Source organism: Thunnus thynnus, chromosome 1 (assembly GCF_963924715.1).
Source record: "Thunnus thynnus chromosome 1, fThuThy2.1, whole genome shotgun sequence".
NCBI lineage: Eukaryota > Metazoa > Chordata > Actinopteri > Scombriformes > Scombridae > Thunnus > Thunnus thynnus.
In genome coordinates this window covers 19,040,688-19,063,370 of record NC_089517.1, presented here as the reverse complement: position 1 = coordinate 19,063,370, position 22,683 = coordinate 19,040,688, and the positions used below count along the sequence as shown (strand labels likewise).

The window sequence follows — 22,683 nt, the reverse complement described above, 5'->3', positions numbered from 1 at the left end:
GTTCCATTGCAGGACATGTTGCTGAGACATGACGTGAGCAGACTAGGAATGAACAACAGCAATGTAAGGGATGCCTTTCTTAACTAGGAAGACTGATTTATTTCAAAGTTTAAAAACCCTGCTCTCACTCACTTCTGTGTCTTTAACTACAGCTCATCAACTAAGATAAAGACAGTTAAAGTACATTCACCTGGACTTGCCTCATCAGTGTACGTCATGGCAAATGTAAGTGTCTCTAATATTGCATTTTTATTGTTGTAAAGAAAGTAAAACCACATGTGATCTGTTCCACTAGTAACATCAGTCTCTGAGTAGAGGCTTGTGGCCGCATCAAAACACTTACTCCTACCTTTACAGAGCAGTACAAGCAGTTCTACTGTACAGCTAGTTGAACTTCTCACGCAGCCTCAGAAGAGGACCTAGATTTAATACTGTTGCCATAAGCAGCAGGGGGTCCACTGTCCCTGATTTAGCCTTGCAGTGTTTAGATTATGAGGCTAATCCTCTCAGCTCAGGTTATCAGGGTACTTTTAGAATTGGCTTTAGAGGACTGACTTTTAGCCCTGGGCCTATATCATTTTGATTGATAGCAGGTTTGTCAAAGTGATTTTACATCAGCCTGCTCCTCTCGTCTCATCTCCACTCCTCTCCTCTTCTCTCCTCTCCTCTTGTCTCCTCTCCTCTTCTCTCCTCTCCTCTCCTCTCCTCACCTCTCCTCTCCTTATTTTCTGGCAGCTGCAGACAGTCCTTTCATTCACTCAGTTGTATTTTGGCAGTAAAGGTAAATGGTGGACGCATCTTAGCTGACATCCTGCTGGAAAGAGCAGGTCCTGAAATATTACTTGCAGTAGCTGTGTAAACACAGCAGTGGAAAAATGAAAAGACTTTGAGCTTAGCATAAGTCCTGGACAGGGGGTATTATTTTGTACCAGTTGACCTACACTGATCAGTTTCTTGATGCTGTCATCACGTCACTGGCGTCACCAGCTGATTGGCTTACTGAAGGAGTGACACCCTCACATATATAAAGAGTACACTGGCTAGGCCAGATCTACATCCATTCAGTCTATTCTTGGAATGCTTTTATTGTGATGACTTAAAAGGCTTTTTTTTTTTTGTGTAGAAACTACATTCAATATCTATTCAAAATGTTTGTGTCATCAGCCACTAGATGGCACATTTTGCATTGTTTTAGTATGTTCACAGTCTGTATTTTTATTGCCCCCCATTCCACTCAGTCATCATTGTGATTCCTCTGCATGGGTGGTATTATTTCCATGCGGTAGGCACTGTGTGTTGTGCTAAATTGATTTTGCCATAGGCTATGTTTCAGGAATATATAAAATACAATTTAAAAAAGACTGAAGCTCCCAAAAAACATGACTTTTATTGAAGTTCCATATTAGGGTCATTTTCTAAGTAGAAATCCTATAATGCAAAAGAACAAGTTGTGAGAAAACATAGAAGTAAAGAAAGGTTACGGTCTAGACCTGAGATGACTTTTGTTGTGATTTGGCGTTATATACATAAAATTGAAATTGAAATTGAAAATTGAAATTAAAGAGCTTAAGTGAGTGACATTTCATACATCAGCATGTTGCTTTTACATATCTTGTGCCCTTAAACTGTTTTAGGCATATAGGTAAACACTTCTGAAGCCTATGACAGTAATAGGAACCTGCTCATACTCAGTATGCATAAGGAGAGTAAACCGCTATTTGCTTACTTTATTGTTATTATAGTAATTGAAATTTGAAAATGTATATAAATTATTTATGACACACTGTGAAAAATCTGATATAACTTTTGAAAATGTAACTGATTTCTTGTCATCTTTGCTGAGTGGCCAGGCCAAACTTAAATTTATAAACCAAAAACATTATTCAAGGATTAATCACAGTTTTCACCTATCGCTGTTTTTAAAATATCCTTTGGATTCTGCGTTCTGATGTAGTTGAACAAATCATACCAGGACCACTCAAAAAACACAATTTTGCAGTTTTACCAATCCATAGTCACTAGATGGCAATAGAGAACATAAAATTGAAGTTTTGACCCTTTCTAAATCTCTCGCTCACAACCATACCACAAAGTTTTGAACAGCTGTAATTGTCTTTTCCGGTGAGTTAAAACAAAAGCATGAAACCTTTAGCCAATATATGACACAATGTCAATGTCATGTAGTTACTAATGATCACACTTTAAAATGGTATGAAATACTGTGGGTTCTTCAAAAAACTGAAGTCGTGCTAAATTGTTTTCAGTCACAGTCTTTTCTTTCATTTCCTGTATGATTTCACTAAGAATTGTTTATAATAGCAGAGTGAATATCCAGTTAGTGCTTACACGAGAATCTGATAGTCATGCCAGCAATGAGCACAGTGGATACTAAATAAGTTGGAAATTAATATCTTACACTAAAGATCTGGTTAATTTGACATCATACCATTCAATGAATTCCTGATTTGACCCATTTTAGTTCATCTAGATATGCGATAATGTGTCGATAGTTCTGCAACGAGGGATGAGTAAAGCTTTAAAGGAGGAGATACCACCCTCTGACCTCCTGGGCTTTCCTCAGTGGGTCCTCATAGTCCATCTCACTGTGCAGTGTTCACCTCACATTTTCTCTTGTGCTACATTTCCAAACTGAAAAGTGCACATGTTGACAGTTGTACCCCTTTTATTGTGGGACAAAAAAAAGGAAATGCTGCCAAAAGACAGGGCTGTTGCGGTGTAGTCTGGACCCCACAAAAATATGAAAGAAGGGGTGATAATGTGTCAAATGAGGAGGTCTGCAGCCTTTCAGTGCTGTTCAGTCTCAGGGGTCTGCTCGAATGTGAGGGTCTTGATGAGTTCTTTGTAGGAGCGGTTTTCATGATGCTCTCACAGGAATGTCAGACCGGAACCCCCCACATCGTTTTCCTCATGTCCCAACCATCTAGCATTGAATACAGATGGAGCTAAAGCCTCAGCCTCCTCTGATGGCTTTAGGGCTGCTCTGTGGTGTGGGGTGAGCCAACAAATATGAGCTGAACGAAGCAGGAATGCGCCTGGCACCCTGTCTGCCCTTTTTTTTTGTGTGTTTGAGGGGGGGCGTCATAACTAGGGGAATGTAGTGAGAAGAGGGGAGGCTCTAATGAGACCCTGTAATCACTTAACAGAGACCAGGTGCTCTGTGTCTTGCTGTAGCAGTGAACTCCAGACAATAGAATGCCACTTTCAATTTACAAGAGCCAGAAGCAAAGGAGGTCTGGACAAGGTCTAGATTTTGTATGCAAAATGTTTATTGAATGACAATGTTATTGCTTTGACACAAATAAAATAGAACACATTTACAAATATATAATATACCTATAAAACAGATATCCTATTACCACAGTTTGCAAAAGAATAATGACAAATAGCTACAATGCCCATATATATTTCTTCCTGTACAAAAATAGTTCTATCTGCATAAGTACTTTAATGTAACCTCTATATAATATTAAATAAAAGAATTCATATATACATATATCTGCAATAAAAAAACAAATACAGATTGCACATGTTTTTGTACAAACAACAATAATTTCAAGTATATTTCAATCCATTGTGGACTGGCACATATCTCACAGAATCTAAGGCATTTTCCCTTATACAGTGTCCAAAACTCGATAAAGACTGAGAGCTTCAGAGTTCTGTAGCCTATCTCCCTGTTTGGCATTATGATGAAGATGTCTTTTCCTGATGATTCATTTGACTTTAAGTCCAAATAGAAAAGTGCAGACAAGTACTGACAGGTTGATGGAACACGGTGGTATAATCCTTAGAGGATAGCACTTAATAAAGTCCTGGCCTTGAGGAAGAAATGATTAAGGTCCAAGAATATTAAAAGAAAGTTCCCCCTATAAGCCAGAGGATGTGTCCACTTTGCCAGGTATTAGCACTCTTCCTGCCCCTCTGCCAAAGCAGAGAGCAGCACCTGTAGTTGCTCCACGCTGTGCCATCCAGTGTCTGTAAGCCAGATGCAGTTGTTTGCACGCTCTACATCGCTGAGCTGCAAAGGCTCAGCTCTCAGAGAAACTCAGTGCAGCCAGTCTTGCTCAAACTCAGTCCTCATGCCTGGAAAAAATGTGCTGGAGAAAACTTGGCAGGAGTCTGAGGCATTTGGAGAATTTTAGAACAGAGCAGAGAGGACACTAAGTCTGAGCTACTCCCTCGCTTTTGTTCCCAACTCCTCTCGTGAAGTCCCGCTCATGTCCGTCTGAGGAGAGACTCAAGCTTGTAAACTCGTGAGTCGGTTTTGCTCCACACGGGCCTCAGCCTGCCCTGATCTAGCCTCAGTGTGACTTTGTGTGTTGGAAGGGAGCGACGCCTCCGGCCGTATCCCTGTGGGCTGATCTTGTCAACAGGGGCACTCCCAATACTCAGCTTGTTATTGAGCCGGTGCAGGCGGTCTGCCAAGTCATGCACTGTGCAGGTGCCCAGGAAACAACCTTGTCTTCTCGACTGGTTGGATGAATTTTTAGACCTTTTGGTTCGGACATTGATGTCAGTGCTGGAGTTACAAAGGGAGAGAAAAGAGACATTAATCCAAGCTGCTCATTCCTTAGTTGTTGTAGAAAACATTTTGATGACAAACTGACAAAAAAATGCCATGATGACCTAATGGAGGCAGTGTGTAGATCATCAAAGTTGTATGGTAAATGCTCTTACCTGGAATGTGGCAGCAGGGTATCCCTGATATCTTCTGGTCTGACAAAGTGCTGAGAGTCTGCTGGCTTCTCTACAGATACACTGTCTAGATCCCGTCTCAATCTGCTCCCTAGCCATATGCTTAGCCTAGGGGAGGGAAAAAAATCCATTAGTCTTAGGTAGATAATTCAGTAGACAGGTAGCTGCTGTCATAGACTTGACAGACTGTCACATGTTTCATCAGCAGGGAAAAAAAGGATTATTGAATGAATGACTCGATCAGTTAACTCACCTTTTTTTCAACTTTGGATTCACTTCAAGTTCCACACAGTGTGCTACTGTCGCCAGCAGACAGCAATAGAGGAAGGACTGGAAGATCAATTTCATTTTGTCTTTAACACCTGTGGAGAGTAGAAAAAACATTCATTTATTTATTTATTTATTTATTAATAACTTATTAACTTATTAACTTCTTGAATTTCCTATTGTCCCTTTATGCATGTAAACCACACTCATACAGTATGCCCATAAGTACCACACTGCTGCTTGCTTACACAAGAGTCCAAAAGCCAAGTTATTTGCACTTATCATTCATTTATTTAAAAAGTTAAGCTAAGGTCAGATTTTGCTCGGTTAAGTAAACCTACAACCATGCTTTGGGCCCCTGGCCAATAAAGTGAAGGACACTGTCTGCCAATGAGGGGTCCAAAATAGGCTCAACTCAAAAGTCAAACAAAAACTTAAATGCTATTAAACTCAGTTGCATGTTCATGAAACAGAACAAAATTAACTGCAACTATAAACTATATGATGTAGTGCTTCTGTCAGATGTTGTTGCACCTTGAAGGCAATTCCTCTACAGACGCACACATTAAGAGCTGAACTGCTTATATAACCAGACAGATAACCTGTCCTTGTCTATACACTTGTGCCCTGACCTCAAAAAAGCAAGGATAAAGCCATCAGCTGGGAGCAGAGCAATCATAGCAATGTCTTCTTTAAAAGAAAGTGCACATACCTGTAACGCTCTGGTAATTCAGTTGGATGAGAAAGCTCCTCTTGTAAAAGAGTACTCCACAGGTTTCTTGAAATTGCCACTGGTTCTGTAAGGCAGCTGTGTCACTCTGCTAATAGCTCCTACACACCAGACAGGGAGCCTTTATACAGGAGGTGGGAGGGGCTCACATTGACACACGCAGTCTCTCATCCTTTCCTCCACCCATCCAGTACGACTGCTGTTCTACGGTTACAATGCAACACAATGCAAAGATCAAGAACCAAGATCAAAAATGATATTTATAATGGAAAATAGTTTTAGAGCACACATTAATGAATGAAGTGCAACAATTTTATCTTGCTTTTACTGAGTCAAAACATCCTCCCTTTACACAGCTCAGTATTCATAATACATCAACACTCTTTTAAAAGTCTCATCAAATATGATTTATGAATTTCAGTTTGTGTGTGTGTGTGTGTGTGTGTGTGTTTGTGCGTGTGTGTGTATGTGTGTGTATGTGTGTGTATAATAGCAATAAATCAATGGTAATCAGTTATATAAGTCAAATACTACACTTACTGTCCCAATCAAAGTATGTCAGTCGAAATCTAAATAACCACAGAAGAAAAGGTTTAAACATACATTGTTATATCTGAACTTTAAGGTCAGTTATGTATAGTTTTTGTTAACGTTCCTTTCAGTACAACTGGCTTTTGTGTAAAATAAAATTTAAGGAATGTTTCCACAGTCTACTTTTCAAGGCACTCCCTGATACAGTGAAGTTCAATGCCAGCTTGAAATTACACTGGATGATGAATTTGAGATTCGGTAATAGACAAGCATTGAGTAACTTATTAAATATAGTAAGAATGCCCAACTGTAAAGCCAATATACTCAATGTATTCGTTTGTACAAGGCAAATATTTGACTTCAGACTAACCATGTAATTTATTTTTGCTGTGTGGATGACTACGAAATGGAATTTTACAATTATCTAAAAATAAATCAAGTGTCAAAAAATGAACTTGAACAACAATCTATGACGTATGAACAATATTGGCTTAAACATTTTTTAAATAATTCTGCTGATTTGTTTCTCTTCTAAATTATAAGTAATATGACTTCACTTTTCATCATAGGAATGCACACACAAGAATCTATTAGGTGATAATGGGAGAGCCATCAAGTCTGCCTGTGTGTCTCAGAGGATATCACCCCCTACATACTTGACTTCACATAATTGACCAGTTCAGTGAGTCACTTGGCATGTGACACGCTTAACACGACCACATTACATCCATGTGTGTTTGGATTAAAGCTAAATAACTGAAAGCAACGCAGAAAGAAAGATAATTCAAAACAGGGCACTGGAAAACAGTTTATTCTGTAAAGCTCAAAACAACACACCTGTTAGTGGGTTCATGTTGATAATAATCCCTCAGTGGAAACACGGGACAGAAATAACACATTAGGGAGGTAACAACTTTTTGTTTATTGCAGCTGACCTACAGCTAGTGAGGATCTATGTCTGCAGATGTGCATATTGTTATGAGGAGATAGTCTATACCTCAGAAAAGTGAGCATGTGATTTCAAAAAGATTGAAATCATACGCCCTTACATTCAGTATGTGAAATGCTGTAAATACCAGAGAAAGATCTTTTGATTTTATCAGTATAGAAATTCCGGTGTAGAATTTCCTCAAGTATGGTGTAAATTAGTTTTGTTAATCATGTCAAAGTAATGCTTTCAGTTTTGATTTTCCTTTCAGTTTCGATGAAGGGGAAAACTGTCCCTTGGTTTTCTTTCAACATGATTTTAGACATACTAATCAGCATCAGCATCCTATTATTCATATCTTTTTTTTTTTTAGTCCCTGATGCAGAACCTTCCTAAGTTTATTTATATCACGACCTCATTCCACACATGGCGTCATAAATTTAAACTAAAAAAAATAATACATAAATGTCAAACACATGTGCTGTAAAGCAGTAAACATTTTGTAAGCACTTTGTAATGATAATTGCCTCCGGCAGACGAGTAATCCCCTCACTAGAGTTTACAATAGGAGGTTGTGCAATCATGACAACAAAACACTGCTGTTGCTTTTTGGCTCCTTATATAGAATTTTGCATGTCCCCCATGAAGTTCCTGTGATATGACTGACAGTGGTAGTCCTACCTTTGACTTTCCGTTTGTACAGGTATGTGTGGCAGGAAACCCGAACAACTAGGCTCATGTGTTCCAGGAAAAAGAGAGTGTCGAGCCCCAAGGCAGAAATTTGAAAGATGATTCATAACTGTCATAACTCTTTGATAAACCTGGAAATTATGTTGATTGAGGTTCCATGACTCTTCCACCCAGTCTGTATTTCTTCATGTTTTGGCTCAAGTTCAACTATTTAACTACCTCTGTCTTCATCTCCACTTGACTAGCAAGCCAAAACAATAAGTGGGATAGAGAAGGGGAGAGAAAGAAAACACAGAAAACATCAACACGTAAGAGAAAAGAGAGATGAAGAGTCAGACAAAATGCAGTGGAAGTAGCTTGCTGTGTTCCTGCCATTGTTGACAGTGATGGCGGTTTGTGTGTTGGAGTACAGATTTCCATGTGCTATTCCCCGTGACAGCTTTTCCTGTTTTCATAAATATTCAATATTCTGCGCTAACCACATGAGTTTGCCCTGTCTCTCACACTGTGTGTCAAACCATAACCATGTCCAGTTTTGTAGAGCGACTTTAAAACAAAAAAAATTGTCTTTGACAGGACTGAGATTTTTCTTTCATGGCACTTTGCACAAAATTGAAGTATTAAATTGTTTTATAAAAGCTTGAACAAATATGTGAGTCCATGGAATAAACCCTAATCATTTTAAATTGGAACAGCTTTGTCATATTAAGAGAAGAAAAGAATCCGTCTGGGTTCAAGTAGTGTATTTTTTGTTTTCCTATAACTAATATTCCCCAATTGCCCCAACTGGCACTAAATCCTTATGATAAATCAAAATGAGCAGAAATAAAAAAAAGAGCGTGGCAAGTGTAAGGAAGGAGGGTATTATTATTTAGCCTTATGGAAATCTCAGCAGATTAATACAGCGCTGATGGAAGTATTTTTCATTACTCTATCAAAGTTGCTATTGCATATTTTATTTTCTAGACAGTAACTTTGGGGCAACTCACAGGAGTTTTTAGACCCCTGTGAGTTCTTGATGAGCTATCAGGGAGTCTCCAGCAAATCCATAAATGTTGTTATACCCCTTCTGTTGCATGAACCAGAGAGGACAAAAGAATCACTGTTATGACAACACAGCAGGTTATGGTTATTGATGTATTACCCGCAGTTATTCAATTTTAGGCTATAAAACCGGATTATTGTAGTGTATTGGAGCCTGTGTTAAGGCACAGTGCTCGGTTTGTAAACTGAAGGGCCCACGCCCATGGATGTCTTCAGCTCCTGCACGCAAGCGCACTGGCACTCCTTCTGTCAAACATGGCTGTGCTTTGGAAGAAGGAAAAATGCTGAATTGTGTTGGTATATATCGGGAAAAGCAGCAGACATGGCTAGATTTGCTGACTATTTTATTGTCGTGGGATACGATCAGGAAAAAGCCGGTAAGTTTGGCGGCGGGGGCGGCTCGCAGATTGAACTGCGAAGCTGAGGTTTGTGTCCAGGCCGTCAGTCAGTGTGTGATGATGTTGATATTAGATAGCTTTGCGCTTAGCCTAACGTTAGCCGCACAGCTACCAGGCGAGACTGGAAACACTTTCTTTTTTCTCATTAACCCGCGAGTTGCTGAGTATCATCCGGGCGGGCATGTATGTACAGATAAAGCACACACCTGTTGGCAATTCAGCAGTGGTTATTTATACACGACGTATTGCGATATTTGACTTGAATCAATCGCAAGTTTTCATGGATTCAAAATCTGTCACATCCTGTCCCTGTTGATTGTGCGCCTGTCAGGTCCGGGGTTGGTTTCACTGCCATCTAAGGGGACAAGCCTGCTGTATAATGCCCACAAAAGATCATATAAATCCAAATTTTGATCATTATTGTTTTGCTGACTTAAACGAGATCAAGCATAGGTATTGATAGTTAGGCTTTGCATCCATGTTTTGTATTTTAGTTGCGTAAAGTGGTAGCTGTGGACTTGCCTTTCCTGCACGCTCTGTTTTCGGGTCTATTTTTACCCACTGCAGCCTCACTTGTCAATGATTTGTTGTGTTATATTTGTTTTTGCCGGAAGAGTGCTCAACTTTTTCATGATGGGCGTAACATTATACAGCTGCGAGGGAAGGCAGTCCCTCTCTCTCTTTCTGTTATTCTGTAGTGGGACAGGAAGCTCCCCATGCTCCCACTTACATGTTGTGCCTCATGTCCAGCTTCTCCTCATTCAAGACATTCAAGACTTTGCACACATTTCTAAGCACAAGTAGACGTTTAGATAAATAGATGAGAATCCTTTGGCATTGCACAGATGTTTAGACTTCACAGTTATTATTTTTCAAGTAACCTAACCAAAAATAGTACTTAGTAAACAACTAGTAATAGCAAACAACTCAAGCCTGTGCAATTTATTGCTAGTCATCTGCTTGTGCGGATCCAGTAAGAGCGGCTGCTCAGTGAGTGTTGTGGAGAGTAAGTAAAAATATTCAGCTAATCTGCCATAAGGGAACAAATTAAACTTCCTATCCTCTTGCAGTGGCGTCCATCCAGCGCCATGTGTGTCAAAGAGGGGCCAGAGCAGCTGAATCCTCTTAGTCACCATAGCTTGCTATGCACAATAGGTAAACAGTGTCTTTCATCAACTCTGTACATCCCAGCGCCAACTGACAAATGAATTTTTTGTGCTCCAGGGATAAAATGTTCCTGGCGTCACCAGAAGAGTCTGAATGGATTCACATTCAGAGAGTCTCACCACAAGAAGACACGGGGACCATGAGTTTCGTTTTTTTTTTTAATCCACTCGCCACTGATAATGATGATGAAGTTGATGGTGGAGAGAGCAAGCAACATAAGTCTGCTCTCTCAGAATGTGGTCGATTAGGGCGCTGTGACAGGCTTATGTTATCCACATGTAAGCCTTTTCCGGTGGACAAAAAAAATATACCCCGGTCCATATTGAATTGTATTTGTCTGCTTTTACTATGTTTTGCTGAAGGTAATGAAGCATATCAATTGTTGGTTTGAGCTGGCGCTCTGCAGAGATGCCCTTGTTTGCAAGTGGGAGTAATTTTTTATTTGAACTGGAAAATTAGAACGAGAGATGAAATGCAGAGAAATTATTTTACAAAGTGAGGTTGAGTTATAGAAGTCCGCCTGGTCACAGTAATGTGTAGTCCGTAGTCTAGACAACAGATTTTTCCTGTCCACTTTGCTCGTTAATTCAAACCAGGGATCCCTACGTGGGTCATCAGCAAGCCTCCTGCGCTGCGTTGGCTTTTGCTCCACTGGCCTGACCCAATTTCAGATTACTATGGATGGATCAGTTGCAAATAACGCTAAGCGTGCAATCTGTTGAGGAATAGGCTCAGTTCCAATTTGTAGTGAATCTGAGTGACTGCTGAAAACTAAATCATTCCCTGTAAAATCTGAGCCTGTACCTTATGTGAACTTGTGTTAATTATTGCCACTGGAAATGGAATATCGCTAATGCAAAGTAATCACCTTCACAGTAAACAGAGAGTGTTGCTTTTAAAGTGGGGCAAACCTGGTGTGTAGCTACAGTCAGAAATACCAGTGTGTTGAGAAGTGGTGGTGTGGTTTCTCTCTAGGACAAACTGGGTGATGTGGAGGTAGGAATACAATACTGTATAGTAAAGATAGCAACTAAACAGAAAGTATAGTTGAAATCCTCACTAGATTCTGTGTAGGATTACCTTGCATTTGCACGACCCAGTTTCATCAACTTGCTTGAGCTTCTTTAATTTTGAGACTCTGAAAATGTAGAAAAGGCTGTTTTCTTTTCTAAAGACTTTTGCCCCTTGGGTCTGAATATAAATCGAAGGTATGTGTCTCCTGCAAGAACACTTGTGATATTTTCATTGTGAGACAGGTGACCTATTTAGAAAAATTTATTGAAAGGCACATAACTAATGGTCATATCACTGTACTTGGTGCAGACTGAAGTGATTTAAAACAAACAAAATTGGAAGTGGGGTAACTTCTAATTCTGTAGTTTATTGCTGTCATTGAAACATATCACAGATATGCTATTTATCATTTGAGTGCTATTAGATATATGAAATATAATATGCAGCTGTGAATATGATAAAAGTGAACATGACTTGAGAGTCTGCCGATGTCATGTCATGGGCCACAAACCTTGGAATTATTTTCATGAATAATGTTGGAGTGCAAAAACCCTGGTTTAGATGGATGCACTCTCTGTTTAACCTGCATTGTATTTTGGATTTTTGCAGATCCTTTGCAGTAGGACACTGTTTCTCTTTATTGGCAAAAGGTTATATTCGCTCTGGCGTGCTACCATAAATTGTAATTTGCCACGTGAAAAAGAGGAATTTGCCCAGCTGCTTTTCTCACACAGTTTATTGGATAGATATCATCACTCTGTATTGAATCAAACTGCTTTTGGAATGTGTTTCACAGACACACTACCCAATCTCTACTCTGTGTGACTTTATGGTCTGGATTTTCTGGTCTGGACTTGAAGAATGGCTTATGTAACATATCACAGTCCTGCAAAATAACAAAAAAAAAAACTCCAAATGACCAAGAGCAAAATATTTCCATCTGCACATATCTGTTGACTGCGTGACATTGCCATGTGTGAGAAGATGTGTATTTGTAGAGATGCATGTATTCAAGCTTTCAGCGTGGAATCGGTTCTTAATCAGCCTGGTCTGTAATGTTGCATGACTCCAATCCATAAATGCCTTTTTAAGCATTATTTTAATAGTCGTACCAAGAATCAGTCCATGCTAGGTTTTATCTTCCCAAACATTCATGAATTGGCTTTCTGTTACAACTTCTCAAAGAGTGTTTGTTTTTGTGTGCTGGCTCACTTGGCACACCCATAAGGACAGCGCTTTGGCAAAAAACACCCCTTTCTTAAACAAAAAAACAGCATTTCAACCTGTGGGAGGTTCATATGTTTACTATTTTTGCTTTATTTCACTTATTGTTGGACTATGGGAATTGCCCACATTGGTGTTTCTGTGGTTTGTCTTCATGTTTTTTCTCCCTTAACTTGTATGCCTGACTCCGTCATCAGACCATGTATTGCCTTTCATTCAAGGCAATGAAGTGGTTTTCAAGCTTGTGCTGGTCTGCACCATTTGAGGTTCATAGTTTCATTCACCGGATCGTTTTGATTAACTTCATGTACAGTTTTATTCACAGTTCACGCATCTGTTGGTCGTGGGCTAGCCTCTGAGCTTAACAATGGTCTCCTCATTTCAGAGAATGTCTGCACAGTTGAGATGCATGTTACTGACAACATGAAATATTTTGCTTTTTCTTGCATCATTTTATGATTGTACAATGAAATGAAAATCTGGGGTTCTTAACTTTTTTTTTTTTGTGGTTTGCCAGAAATTCCCGAATATGACAACTGTTCCGTTTTTAATTTGTTTAGTTGGAAAAAATGACGCATTTCTCTTCACAAAATCTTGAATTCTAAGTCAATATTTTTCACAAGATCAAAACGTTGTTAAGGAAGTTGCCTGGAACCTGTATGAAAAGAGGCTGCATCTTCAGATGTACAAACTCTGTAAGCCCTTGTCTAAAAATGGGTTGCGTAAACATCGTTCAACAAAGCATTAACTCCTGATAATCAGTGCAAGATTATATTTGACAGCTGTTTATTTATGCGATGGTGATGGCTTAAAGCCATCTGTTAACTTAGTAAGTACTAAATTACTAAAATACAACCCATTTTTAGACAAGGGCTTAGAGAGTTTGTACATCTAAATAATGCCAAGGAGTAAATATTGTTTGAATACGTTGACTTTAGAGATGGGCTCTTCCAACAGCTGGAGATGTTGATTTCATGTTGTAGATGCCAGATCTTGAAGTGCTGCCATGTGTTGTGGTTGGTTTTCTAAATCATTAGTTATTTAAGTCAAGTCAACTTGTGTAGTCTGTTTTCTTTTATCAGCGGTAAGATAAATACATGTTGTACTAGTTTGTTTGTTCGGTTTCTATGGACTGTTCTGTAAAGTTAGTTGTAACTCTATTTGCAGCAAAGTTGTGATTTAAGAATAATTTATGTAAAAACTACAAGTTTGCGATGGGTTTCTCTATTTTTCTTGTATTTCAGTGATAAATAATGTCTTTGTTTTGACATCACCCCTTACATCTTGATTATTCATGAGGTGATCTTAAAGTGCAGAAATTATCTTAGGAAACCTCACACACCATTTTTAATAGTATGCAGTGTTTCCCATACATTGCTTTATTTGTGGCAGCCTATCACCATATCAACATTGACAGCAACATATTGATTTTCAATTTTTTTTTACTATTTAAAATGGGTAAAATCTTATTTTATCGCAGAGCTGCGTGCAGCACATTGATTGGCTTAGTCCCTCCTTGCCCCGCCCTCGCTCTCGCTCTCACAAAACACATTGACAACAGACCCTTTTGTGAATAGCCCCTCCTCTCCGCGCTCATGATCATGCGCAGGAGAAAGGATTGTTGTTGGCTTTTCCTCATAGAGAAGACGGCTGGCCGAATTCATGAATAGAATTAATCCGGAGTTCACAAATGTTTTGTATCAGGAACACCTCTGCATTAATTTGTCCAAAACTGATGGATTCAAGTTAACTCTGATAAGTTAGTCTATCTATGTTTTTAACGAAACGCTGTCAATCTCGGAGACCCAACTCTTCAAATAAGTTATTAACAAGCGTGTAAGAAGCCTAGCTAATAAGGATAGCTATAAGTTAACATTAGAATACAGCTGGGTTGTCGAGGTTAGCGCACTGTATGTACATAGCTGCATTCCATTTGCAGTGATGCACCTTATATACGGTCTTATTTAATAATTGATTTAGGAAAGCCTCCCTCTGCGCACACACGCACAAAAAAACTTTTTGCATGGCCATTAAATTATTTAAATTGCTCTGATGGATTCCACTGAAAACATTCACTTTTACTTTGTTTTTCACATCTGTCCTTTTTCATTTAAATTACTCTGATGGATTCCACTGAAAAACATTCACTTTCACTTTTACTTTTAGTTTTTCACTCCTGTCTTTTTCATTGACTCTTAGATGGCTACATGGATTCATCAGTCTTTTTTTTATTACAGCACCAACATCCTGCTTGCGATTAACAATAAGTGTAACATAAAAAATATTACTTAGAGTAAGGTGGGAGATGTGACATTGTCTTAGATTTTCCATCTTGGAATTTCTGCCTCCATTGATTGTTTTGTTTTTTAACTCCACATTTGGCAGTCTCTGGTTGGATGTAGACTTGGTGGTGAGCGGTATCCTGACCACACCACAATGGAGGAGTTCCTTCCTTTGCGTTATACAGTTTAAAACTGATAGCAAGGGAAACTCCACTGGCTACTGTTCAACTACACTACTTTTAGTCTGTTGATAAGGGGTTCATACAATCAGACCTTTGTGATTTCTCTGCTTATGCAAATTATGCTAAAGTTCATGTCAGGAAGCATTTTAGTCATAATATTTTCAGAGTAAATCTGACATGTAATAGGTTGGCAGTAAACAAAACATTAGGTCATCCCTTTCTCCAAACCAGGCTCCCCATGTGTATAATCTGATGAGACTCAGTGACAGTGTGACCATGAAATCTGTACCTTTGATATTGATACAGTGTTGAAGTGAACTGAACCCTGTCTGGATGTGTTGGAAACAGGCGTCATTCTAAACACAGACTAGCCAGAATAGGATAAATATAAGCATAGCAACGGATGTAACCAAGGCTGTGAAATGAAACATCTAATTCTTTGCTGAAATCTGGAAAATTGAAAGTCTTTTTTTTGATTAACTGCTTGCCACCAAATGAAAACTTGCAACTGGAGGTCACAACTATTCATCACTTTATAATAATATGAAGTATATCAATATAACAATAATTCAATCTTAAGCCACACGGTTTTGAACCACAGACTGACTGCTTATGGCACTGCTGCTAGAGGCACAGACTTTATTTCTCTTGAGGAGAGGGAAAAAGCAAATGATGAAAAGTTGATTTATTAGATTTTTTTAGAGATCTGAAAGTTGATAACGACAACTTCAAATTTGGTTTTTCTGATGGAAGCCCAGTTGAGGACTGCAGGTCTATGAAAAGTCAAAATCTGTTGTTTATTTATTGTTCTCTATGGAAACATGCAGCATATTTATGACCATGAGCGAACCCTGTGTGTGATGTATCTTAATCTTAGGAAGCTTTAACTCTCCTGGCCCTTTTTTGATTTTTCTTCTCTCCCAATATTTTGACCGTGGCATGACCTAAAGGCAATGGCTATCTCTTTACATATTTTTCCTGCCCTGCAGCTGTCTTTGGAGGCTGGAAAGCTTCCTGAATTAGATATTCATGACATCACCAGTTTGCTAATCTCCGATACCCTTTTGCCATGCAAACCACACCACAGTTTATTTTTTTGCATATCACCCACACAGAACATCCAGAACAGTCAGGTTTCCTGATTATGGTTGTGGAAAAAAGTATTTTTTGTAGCATTTATAGACTCACCTCTGATTTAACTGTGTTATAAAAACAGCAAAAATCCACTAATATAGAATTTACATGTAAATGATGTATTGCTATACAGTTCAGTTTTAACTTGTGAGTATGAAACAGGTCAGTCCTTAGAGTGGAGACAGCAAAGTGAGGGGAGGCAGTGATGATAAAAATCTTCCAACTGGGAACTGCTCCATACCCAGTGACTATTGGAACAAAGGAGAGGACAATATGACAGCGTCTGTGGTGATTTTACTGAGTCACATTTTCTGATTCACAGCTGGAAGCTCTAGATTCAACTCAGACTCATTTGCATATAATATCTCAAATAAAACTTATATGATCCCTCAGAGCCTGTCAGTGGACATGAAGACATCATCGATCTCTTAATTGCTGAAATAGGTTAATGCAAATTCTGTTTTGGGGGTGGATTTTCCACTTACACGTGGGTCTTGATAGATAAGAGGAGGAAAATGAAAAAGCGATACCTGTGAAGTTGTTCCAAACCAGCCCACCTGTGTGCACGACTGGGCCAAAATCACAGGGGCTGACGTGAATGTTATGTAAACTGGTGGAGTCCACTGGTGGCCTGTCCATATATGGTAAAATAAGCATTTGGCTGATTTAATCAACAGTAACAGCAGTAAGATAAATCAGGAAGATGGATGGAGGTTTTTTTTCCAAGAGGAGAAACATCTGCTCTAATCAAGAAAGACTAACAACTTTTTCTCAGTGGTTTTTCACTTGTTGTTGAGAGTGCGCTAAATCACGCAACTGAGTAATAAATTATTAGGCTCATTCAGTCCTTGAAAGCTAAGTCGTGTGTGTGTGGGGGGGGGGGGGGGTATGTTTGGAATGGCGTAAGTCCCAGTGGGGTTGCTGAGGAAATGAAGGTGACTGCAAAATTTTACAAATTATTTTTCAATTTCATTAAATATCAAAGTTTTACTATGCTACTATCTTGTAAAATTGCTTTAGTAGGGATCCAGTGATACTGTAAGTAAGTATTGTATTGGTATCATCTGGTGCCAGCTTAAACTCTTAAACTCCACAAGGACGCCGGTGTCCTCAGCTGACATTACTCTGTTTCAGAGGAGTGAAGATTCTTGGTATCACATGAAACTACATGATCTAAGTCATCCATTGGTACCAACCATGTCATGCTAGCTTGTTGGGAAGGGGGATAAATAACGCTCCAAAGTTAGCCTATATTTTGGCGAGGGAAAAACTTGCATGGCGATTTTTAAGGGGTCCCTTGACCTCTCACCTCAAGATGTCTGAATGAAAATGGATTCTATGGGTACCCACGAGTCTCCCCTTTACAGACATGCCTACTTTATCCTATTCCCAGTTTTTTACATGCAGTGTAAATGTGTTTTATTCGCTCATTCTAAAAATGGTGTATTTGAATATTTCTGCATACTGAAAGCAGTTCCAAGACTAAACAGTCTTGGAATTGCATAAATTGGGTATGACTGGTAAGCTGAGACTCTTGTGGATTCAGTGAGCCTGTATTCGTGTGTGATGATGTCAGTCCCCACAGTAGCTATTTCATTGTAGGGAGACCATTTTTGAAACTTGAACTCACTGTATAAAATGACCTATTTGACCTCTAGGATAATCACAGCCTCATGAAACTTTACAACCACAAACTAGAGACCTATGGCATTCAGAGGATGTATGGCTTTCCCAGGTATAGTGAAAATAAAGGGGTTTCTGAGCAATATCCAGAACAGAAGTGCTCACCATCCAATCACCGAAAAATGCAATTCTTACAGAAATCTCCAAATGTCAAAAGTTTTTGATACCCAATCACATCATGAATTTTTCTATGGTGTTCCTCAAGGTCTTGGTGTCTTAATGTGGTATTTTGGAGGCATTTCTGACCATTTTTAGTTGTCAAAAATGGTTAAGTTTTTGACAAATGATGTGCACCCAAAAATTGCTGCAACAATTTATGAGATATAATTGAGCATGGGAATGGCCATCATATACTTCCTTCATAATGTTGTAAGCCCTTATACACTCTAAACTTTCAAAATTTGAATAGGCGCATAAGTGAAATACAATGTTTATTACAGATTTACGACTAGAAAAACTTGACACACAGTGCTGAGCTGCATCTCAAAATAATCTTTAGGCTCCCAGCTTTCAGACGATGTAGCCTATACCACTTCTGTGTGGCATATACTCTTAACCTGCTAGCTCCCCCTAAAGATCGATTAACCCTCCCTAAAAAAGACAAAAATTGGTCTATGGTAGGGAGGGGTGGAGTGGAAGAGTTTTAACAACTAACAATTATTTGCATCATCGATAAATCTACCAATCAATTAATCGATCAGTTGTTTTGTCTACACAGTGTCAGAAAATAGTGAAAAATGCTAGTTGTAATTTTCCCAGAGTTCAAAGTCGTAGTCTTTAAATGTCTTACTTTGACAGTCCAGAACCCAAAGATATTCAGCTTACTGTCACATTTTAGAAACTAAAACCAGCAAATTTTTTGGCATATTTGCTTTAAAAAATGACTAAAACGATTAATTGATTATCAGAGTGGTTGCTGATTAATTCGATCAATTAATCATTTTGGCTCTATAGAAAACACAGTATTGTTTTTACTGACAATATTTGGCTGAGGTTGAGTTGGCATTTTCACAATCTGTTTTCTACGATGATTCCTCTTAAATTTTAATTTAATTAAACGAAACAAAATCAAGAAGTGGATTGCCTCTTACTGATTATCATCACATGCGTCAGTTTTGAATTAGCAATCAGCAATCACCTCTTCAATCATTGATAGTTGATATGATAGTTCATCAACATAACCTTAATGAGACCCTGTTCTCTGAGATTTGAGGGAAAAGATGCCTGCTATCACTGAAGAACATCCTACTGCAAGATATCAGGAAGGCTCAAGTTTGCCAAAAATAGATAATAAATACTGGAGTTGCAATATTTTATATCTGACTAATAAAAACCAAAGCCAGTTGTGTGTTATTTGTTGTTTCATGACCTAGAACTTGCCTCAAACTTTAATAAGAATTTATGGGTACCAGGGTATTGGTTTACGAGTGGTCCAAGCCACTTGTAAATTATGTTCTAGTTCTCTTGTTTTGAAAAAAGAAAATGAATACCACAAACATGCCTAATTTATGTATATGCGCAATTTAAGATCAAATCTGTGCATACAAATGTTTCATAAATGAGACCCAGTGTTTGGCCACAACTCTGCAAATCTCGAATGCCATTTAATAAATGCTGGTTAATCTAGTTATTGTTCCAAATAAAATAATTTCAGGAAAAAAACATTGTACGTCATCAGAGAGCTGAAAAATATTACACTTTTGTTTTAAGTTATATTATGCAGCTTTAACACACACACAGGTTGTGCTGTATTGAGCTGGAAATGAGCCATAGTTTTTAACATGCACATGTGTGCCATGAGCCTGGGCAGGTTTTGTTCTTGTTGTTTAAAGGGGACCTATTATGCTTTTCTATTTTCAGTCATATATATAATTTTACAATGTCAAAGGTTCACATTAAACGTGGCCAAAGTGTCAAATAATGGGGTACATATTACATATGTAGAAGTAATCCCTGTGAGCAAAAAGCACCAGCTTCAGACTGCTGTTAATGTTAGGTTACAGTTTCTATTTTCAGCCAGAGCTGACGTCAGCTTGTGACGGATTTCTTTATATGGTCATATGGCATTTTTCCATTGTTTTGGGGGTAGTCACGCCGATCCATGACTGGAGTCGATCTGGCACTCTGTGTATTTTTCCATTACACAGCAGGGCAAATTAAAATAAGTTGTTTACCTGTTGGAGGTTTGTTGGTCATCTGCAGCTCTTCATCAATCATCATCGTCATCACTGTGGCTGTTTCTGCTTGTACTATTCCTCCCTGCATTATGTCTAACTGATCTGCTGAACAAAGAGCTCCAAATATATCCATTCCTGTTGTGTTATCAGGTTTTTAGCACCGCTAACGAAGCTCTGCTAATTCGGTAAGGAACCCGTTTCGTTTCCTGTAAATGTCATTTTAAAGCTTTTAATATGAAGCAGTAAAGCAGGAAATGTTGGGTTTGCATCGGCAGTAACTTAACACAACTCTGATTCGGCTGCTCCTCGCAGGCTTCCGGAAAGCTGGCTAACCAGAACAGAATGGGCTCATCAGCAGGGGGGCCTTAAAAAGTCAGGAGATAAGACTGCCTGTTAAGAGACAGAGACTGAACTGAGGGGCTGCATAAAGGGCCAGTATAGGATAAATAAGTAGTTTTTTTTAACTATCAGTCATGCAGAGTTACTCTAGTGGAGTCCTAGAATAAAAATATAGAGCTGGAAATGAACATAATAGGTCCCCTTTAAATAGCTTCTGCCAAAAAATATACATAAATAAATATAAACTGGATTTTGGACTTCTCCCCCCTTGCGTTTTGCTAGCGGATGTTCAAATTAGCATGTTCCCTTTCAGGCCTGGGTTCTATTATCCTCGCTGATGGGGTTCTTTATAGTTGTCAGGGGGGTAGTATTTGAAAGCATGGCTTGTTTTAATACAAGAGAGCAGCCTTGTGGAATGTGAGGAATTCTGTCATTTATTTTCATCCGTGGTTGAAAATTAGAACTTGGAGCACTCAGAGCATGTGATTTCAATTAGAGGAGCTGTAAAGACCTGAAGACACGTAACGGTCAGACAGACTGGTGTTCCCTTAGCACCCGTCTTCATGCCATGTCTGGACATGTTCTACTCGCCTGTGCAGGTTAACAAAAGCAAAAGTATAACCATCATCCAGCTCCCTTATGTTCAAACTAACACGCATACACTCCCCAACCAAGAAACACATAAGACTCACAGACCCAGGAGCCTCATCATGATTAATTAGTTGCTCTGTTTGACAGAGGTCTAGGTTTCAATGAGTTGCTGACAGCAGGCTTGAGGCCCTCAAAGCAGGAGGGCTGCAGCCGGCCACAGAGGACCACATGTCATTATGATGATGTGTAGCAGTTGATTCTCCTGTTGGTTAAAGCAATTCTGCCTCCCTCATTCATGGTGTCTGACCTCTGGCCAAACTGTGACACGAGGGCATCTGTAAGCAGTGTGCTGAGTAATTTGCTGAGTAATGGCATTTGCCTTTGCTGAAAAAACAATTTTCCATTCAGTGTGTACAGCAGTTTGAGAGATGTGTCCCTATATGCCTTAATACACTTTTTTTTAAAAGCTTTTTTTTTCAGTGTGATGTTTTTATAGTTTTGAACCAAAGTTGTAGCTTACAAATTACGTTACAGGGCACATGCAGCGTGTGTTGGTTTAGATTTTTCTGACCAACATAGCAATTTGATGGTTTTAGTGCCTGCCAGTAGTTTTGTCAAAACCTATTTTTTCTATTTTTTTTATGTTTTGAATGAGAATAAATCCCAAATGCTGCTTAGCTCGGCACTAACTTGTTGGCTTCTTTGCAGATGGTTAAATCCATTTAAATTCCAAATATTTAAAGTGGTTTGTTCAATATAAACAGATGATTGAGAATCTAAAAAGCTAACACTGTCTGCAGCATATAGTATGTGACTCTTCAGTGAAGGTAGTTGTTTAGCCAGAATGCTTTGAATTTGTAATTTGGGCCTCCATTAACTGCATAAACACAATCACTATATATGTATTAGTTAAATAAATCCCAAGAAATAGGCCACATGTATTCAATTTCTCTCTCTTACTCTCCTGATAGGAGACCATTTCCCCTTGGCTGATAAATAGAAAGGGTGTCCTAACTGTCAGAGTGTGACTAAGAGTTTAAAATAACGTTCAGATGAAGTCATTGGATCAGACAACACACTGTGTGTATTGTGAAACAGACCTTAAAATGCTGTTTTTGGCATTTAAATGAGGGATATTTTTCTTTAATTAGATAAAATTTCCATTTATTAACTTTTCAGGTTGCTAAATGAAAATGTTGCAGTCATAAATCAACTCCTAAATACATTTTGTGTTGTGTTTGCAGTCATGTTGACATGAATTATTACATCCAATTTAGGTTATAAAGTTTTGCAATACTCAGCCATATGGGGTCCTTTGAGAAATCTATGAGGGAGTTATTCACTGCTAAAGCTTGCAGCATTCAACCTTTCAAACCAGTGTGGCTGAGTGTGACGTTCACTACACCTGCTATAGATCAGTATCCAGGTGTCTCTCTCAGCAATAACTGTATACTATACTTGCATATGCCTTTGTATGCATGTGTATGAAATTATAGTCATATTGTATGACCAACACAAGACTTTGTATTAAGGTGATGACACAACAAACTCTTATCTATCTAGTGTCTTTGATGCATTCTCATGCA

General features: G+C 38.7%; 2 protein-coding genes across 7 annotated transcripts in view; one reads left to right on the top strand and one right to left on the bottom strand.

Annotated features, from left to right (window-relative positions):
• Window positions 1-22,683, top strand: part of sbf2 (SET binding factor 2) — a 123,424-nt gene that overhangs the window by 5,146 nt on the left and 95,595 nt on the right. For 3 of the 6 annotated variants that reach the window (XM_067588632.1, XM_067588633.1, XM_067588631.1), the window contains 2 exons: window positions 13-63; window positions 153-225. Coding sequence is in view for 3 of the 6 variants with exons in the window: in XM_067588630.1 (XP_067444731.1) it covers window positions 9,229-9,283 (55 nt within the window). In the remaining 3 variants the exon portion in view is untranslated. Of the gene's footprint in view, window positions 1-12; window positions 64-152; window positions 226-9,127; window positions 9,284-22,683 lie in introns of those variants that run through there. The other 3 variants (XM_067588630.1, XM_067588628.1, XM_067588629.1) reach the window with 2 other exon arrangements.
• Window positions 3,266-5,854, bottom strand: adma (adrenomedullin a). The gene is made up of 4 exons (XM_067588627.1): window positions 5,696-5,854; window positions 4,970-5,078; window positions 4,699-4,824; window positions 3,266-4,540 (listed from the first exon to the last, which is right to left on the bottom strand). The coding sequence occupies exons 2-4, from the start codon at window positions 5,062-5,064 to the stop codon at window positions 4,237-4,239; spliced, it is 525 nt and encodes a 174-aa protein (XP_067444728.1). The 5' UTR covers window positions 5,065-5,078; window positions 5,696-5,854; the 3' UTR covers window positions 3,266-4,236.

Excerpts from the sequence above, each read along its gene's own strand:
- adma (XM_067588627.1), bottom strand. The coding sequence starts at position 5,064 with ATGAAATTGATCTTCCAGTCCTTCCTCTATTGCTGTCTGCTGGCGACA. Across the intron at positions 4,825-4,969 it reads AATCCAAAGTTGAAAAAAAG|GCTAAGCATATGGCTAGGGA; the intron begins GTGAGTTAACTG and ends TCCCTCCCCTAG. Across the intron at positions 4,541-4,698 it reads ACCCTGCTGCCACATTCCAG|CACTGACATCAATGTCCGAA; the intron begins GTAAGAGCATTT and ends TTGTAACTCCAG.